This window comes from Arachis duranensis, chromosome 4, assembly GCF_000817695.3.
Source record: "Arachis duranensis cultivar V14167 chromosome 4, aradu.V14167.gnm2.J7QH, whole genome shotgun sequence".
NCBI classification, from domain to species: domain Eukaryota; kingdom Viridiplantae; phylum Streptophyta; class Magnoliopsida; order Fabales; family Fabaceae; genus Arachis; species Arachis duranensis.
In genome coordinates this window covers 19187863-19192033 of record NC_029775.3, presented here as the reverse complement: position 1 = coordinate 19192033, position 4171 = coordinate 19187863, and the positions used below count along the sequence as shown (strand labels likewise).

Below are 4171 nucleotides of genomic sequence, written 5' to 3'. Positions count from 1 at the left end.
TTTCAGATCTTGATTAATAGCCAATTCCTTGGTCTAATTGCTCATGAAGAGAGATATGTTTGGTCCCTGATTATACCACACATCATCATAGGTCCAAGTAGGGGAGGATTATATGTCACCATATCCAAACACCAAAACCGAGATCCTACTCAAGTGTGAGAAGGGAGTTCTAGCATGGTTTCATGTTTCCTTTACCAAGGTTCCCATGAAACCCATTTTGTATTCAATCTCTTTTCCAAGATAATTGAACACTAAGCATGAGGGTGAGAGCTTGGCGTGCCACACCTTCGACCTCAAGTGGCACGCCCAGACCTTTTTAGCCTTCAACCTCTTCTCTAGAATCTTGTACTAGCGTGCCACGCCATGCTGCTCAAGTGGCACGCCCATTCATTTGTGGGTTTCTTAAGCTTGGCATGCCACGCCTGGCTCCTCAAGTGGCACGCCCAAGTGATTTTTGAAGCTGGCGTGCCACGTGTTCGATACCAAGTGGCACGCTCAGCTTGTTTTGTTGTTTTCTTCCCCTTTTTGATGTCTTTTTCACCTAAAATTTAGCACAAACTCATTTCAAAGCAATGTACTATAATATTCATCAAATAATGCATGAATTGCAATGATCAAATGAGATTATGCTCTTTTATGGTCCTTTTTATGCAAGAAAAAAGGGTAGATGATGCAAGTCATCAATTTCTCTGCAACCGCCTTTGACATCTTATACAAGCTTAAGTAGTAGACCGGCAAGTTATTAAGTACAGATTTGATTAGTACTAGCTTGCTAGCTTTGTTAAAAGTCTTCGCTTTCCATAAACTAAGCTTGTCTTTTACCTTGTCTATAATTAGTTTCCAGGTCTTCACTAATCGAGGATTTTCACCTAGAGAAATCCCTAGGTATTTAACAAGTAAAGCAACTTCTTTACACCTAACAAACCATACCTATTTGTCACCTATTCCTGCTCACAATTAACAAAAATCAAATTTGACTTATCAAAATTAATACTCAATCCAGTCATAAACTAAAAAAATCACAGAAGCCTCTTATAATTCTTAATTGTCTCCGTTTCTTGGGGGTAGAATAAGATTGTGACATATGTAAACTGGAGATGCTATAGCTCTATGTTGTCCCTCCTAACCAGTAGTGGAGAAGTGCGTCTATTCCTAATTTCCTCACCCACCATCCTATGCAAAATATCAACGACAAGAACAAACAGAAAAAGAGACAGTAGATCTCCTTGTCTAAGACCTCTCTCCATCCTGAACAGCTTGGATGGTGACCTATTAATTAAAAGGGACATAAATGCTGTGGTCACACATTCCTTCACCATGCTCTCTATCTGAGGTCAAAACCCATCTTTTGTAGCACAATATCTACGAAGCTCCATCTAACCCTGTCATATGCTTTCTGAAAGTCTAACTTGATAATCGCCGCCTTCTTCTTGCGCAACTTCAGCCATTGGACCTTCTCACATGCAATAAGGGCACCATCATGTATTTTCTGTCCCTTCACAAACACAGACTGTGCCTCCCCTACTAAACCTGGCATCACTAACCTCATTCTTCTCACTAACACTTTTGATATCACCTTATACATACAACCAACCATACTAATCAGCCGAAGATTTTTATTTTTCTTAGCTCCTATAAATTTTGGAGCTATCGCTACCCATGTTACATTAGCATCCATTGGTAGTTTAGCACTTTAGAAAAATCCTAACAATGCCTCAGTAAACTCCTGACCAATCTCATCTCAACGCTTTTTAATGAAGTTCATATTATATCCATCACTACCTGGAGCTTTAGTCGACTCACAATCCAAAACTGCCTCTTTGATTTTCTCAGTCGATGACAGTACCTCTGATGCTACTACCTTATCTTCATCAATTTGCTTTACCAACCCATCACGGAACCTAATCATAGGAGCATATTCTTGCCGATACAACTCGTTATAAAATCCTCTAATCGCAACCTTTATTCTGGCCTGGTTTTGCACTAGGCTTCCATTGATTAACAAAGCATCAATTCTGTTGTTCCTCCTTCTACTTGACGCTAGGTTATGAAAGTATCTAGCATTCTTGTCCATGTCTCTAGTATGCTGAGATCGAGACAACTGCTTCCAATGAATCTCCTTTATGACATACCACTTCGCACAACAACTCACCAAAGCCTCCCGTTGAGCCTCCACCGTTCCATCATAAGTACCAGCACTAACCATATCATCAAGCTTCTTGATCTCTTCTTCAAACTTATTTATCATGTTGTCCATATCCCCAAAATTATCCCTATGCCATCTTTTCAGCGGTACCGTCAAGGCCTTCAGCTTATTAGTGAACTAATCATCACCCAAGTTCCTCCATTCATCCTTCACCATCCTCAAATATCCCTCATGTATAAAATAGGAATCTAAACTTTGAAATGGTCTTAGGCCCCCACTAACTCTTGTACCTTTTACAGTCAACGGGCAGTGATTTGACAAACCTCTATGTCCCCTTTCAATCGAGTATCTGGGAACTCTTCAAGCCACTCTATACTGACTAGAACCCTGTCAATGGGACTACAAGATCGACCTCTAAACCATGTGAACTTCCGATCATTAAGAGGTAAATTCACAAGCTGTAAATCTTGCATTCAATCTTTAAAGTCTTCCACAGATGCCGGTAAACTAGTTGCACTTTTTCTTTCCTCCACCCGTAGTATTTCATTAAAATCTCTTATGAAACAAAACAGAACCTGACATAACCCCACAATATAGCTCAACTCCTTCTAGATCACTAGTTTCTCATTCCGCACATGCGTCCCATACACCAAGCATAATGCACAGTTAGCTATTTTTTGTCAGCAATCCTTCAACACATAGCCAACCCTCCGATTCGCTTTGGAACAATTTGAATGTTTAAACACCATATCATCCCATATTAACAATAAACTTCCAGAGGCATCTGTTGATTCCACATAGTCCCAGCCCACCATGTCACAACCCTAAATTCGTGCTACATCAAAATTAGTCACTACATCTCTTTCTTAGTTTCAATCAAGGATAACATATTCAACATATATTTTTTCTTTAATTCTTTCACCATATTGAGCTTGTCGTCCCCTCCTAATCCTCTAACATTCCAACAACTATAAATCATTTAAAAGTATTTTACACACCTTTTTATGATTTTTGGGTCTGCTCTTCCTTGCTTTCCCTTTTTGTATCGGCCAATCTTTTTTTGCCATAATTTCTTCATTCTGATCTTGCAAAATAGTCATAAGGTCTTCTTCTTTATCATGTAAGACTGCACCAAACTCCAATGCCAACCTCCATATTTCTCTATTCTCAATCATCTATGCTTCCCATGTGAACCTCTCATCAGCATTTTCGTTCATACATTTTACTTCAGTTTTGGACTTAGTATCCTCCATGTCCTATCCTTTGACATTTTTTTGTTGCACACCAGCCGTTACTAATGTTTCAGGTCCCACAACGTCGTCTTCATCTCCTACCCATGTCACATTAGTCTCCTTTTCTTGATGTTGCATCGAATAGTCTCCATGATCAGCACGGTCTCCTTCCCTTTCAACCAACACTTGCAAATCCTGGCACCCATGGTCATTCACATCCACCGCAGGCCCCATCGTCATGCCTTTACCACTGAAACTACCTTGATCCTGAGCTTGGACGTCGTTTGGAGCTACTCATCCTACTCGACCGGCCACGCTTATCCTCGGCACCGGGTCATGCGGGTTGCTTCCCTTAGCCACATCGTAACTCTTGTTAACTGCCTCTGAATGTGGACGACTCCTGTTTCTCGCAACACACCCTTCATTGCGCAAGACACGACCCACACGCACTTCTTCAGACCAGGAGACAAGTCCCCGACCTGGCCCAGCGTCCCCAACCAAATCTTGCAGCAGCTGATCTTCTATCACAAGCTCAACTTTCCCCAATTTTTTTCTTAACCCATTGGTTTGATGGCTCAAAGAGGATGTGGCTTCATTTTTGTTTTTCTTTCCCATGTTCTTTTTAAAATCCAAGCTCATATTATCCCATTCTTCCAAAATTCTCTCCCCTTCTTTGGACACACTTCCCCTATCAATATATTCTTTCATGACCATTCTTTTGGAATCAAACTCCACACTCTCATCAAATGCCCCAGAATCCGCATCCCCATTAATTCCTTTTAATTTGAATGGA

At 40.7% G+C, this 4171-nt stretch overlaps 1 protein-coding gene across 1 annotated transcript; it reads right to left on the bottom strand.

Moving 5' to 3' along the window:
• Window positions 1-1741: 1741 nt before the first annotated feature.
• Window positions 1742-3618, bottom strand: LOC107483651 (uncharacterized). The gene is made up of 3 exons (XM_016104258.1): window positions 3432-3618; window positions 2470-2612; window positions 1742-2323 (listed from the first exon to the last, which is right to left on the bottom strand). Exons 1-3 carry the CDS (start codon window positions 3616-3618, stop codon window positions 1742-1744), a joined length of 912 nt encoding a protein of 303 aa, XP_015959744.1.
• Between the last annotated feature and the right edge of the window lie 553 nt (window positions 3619-4171).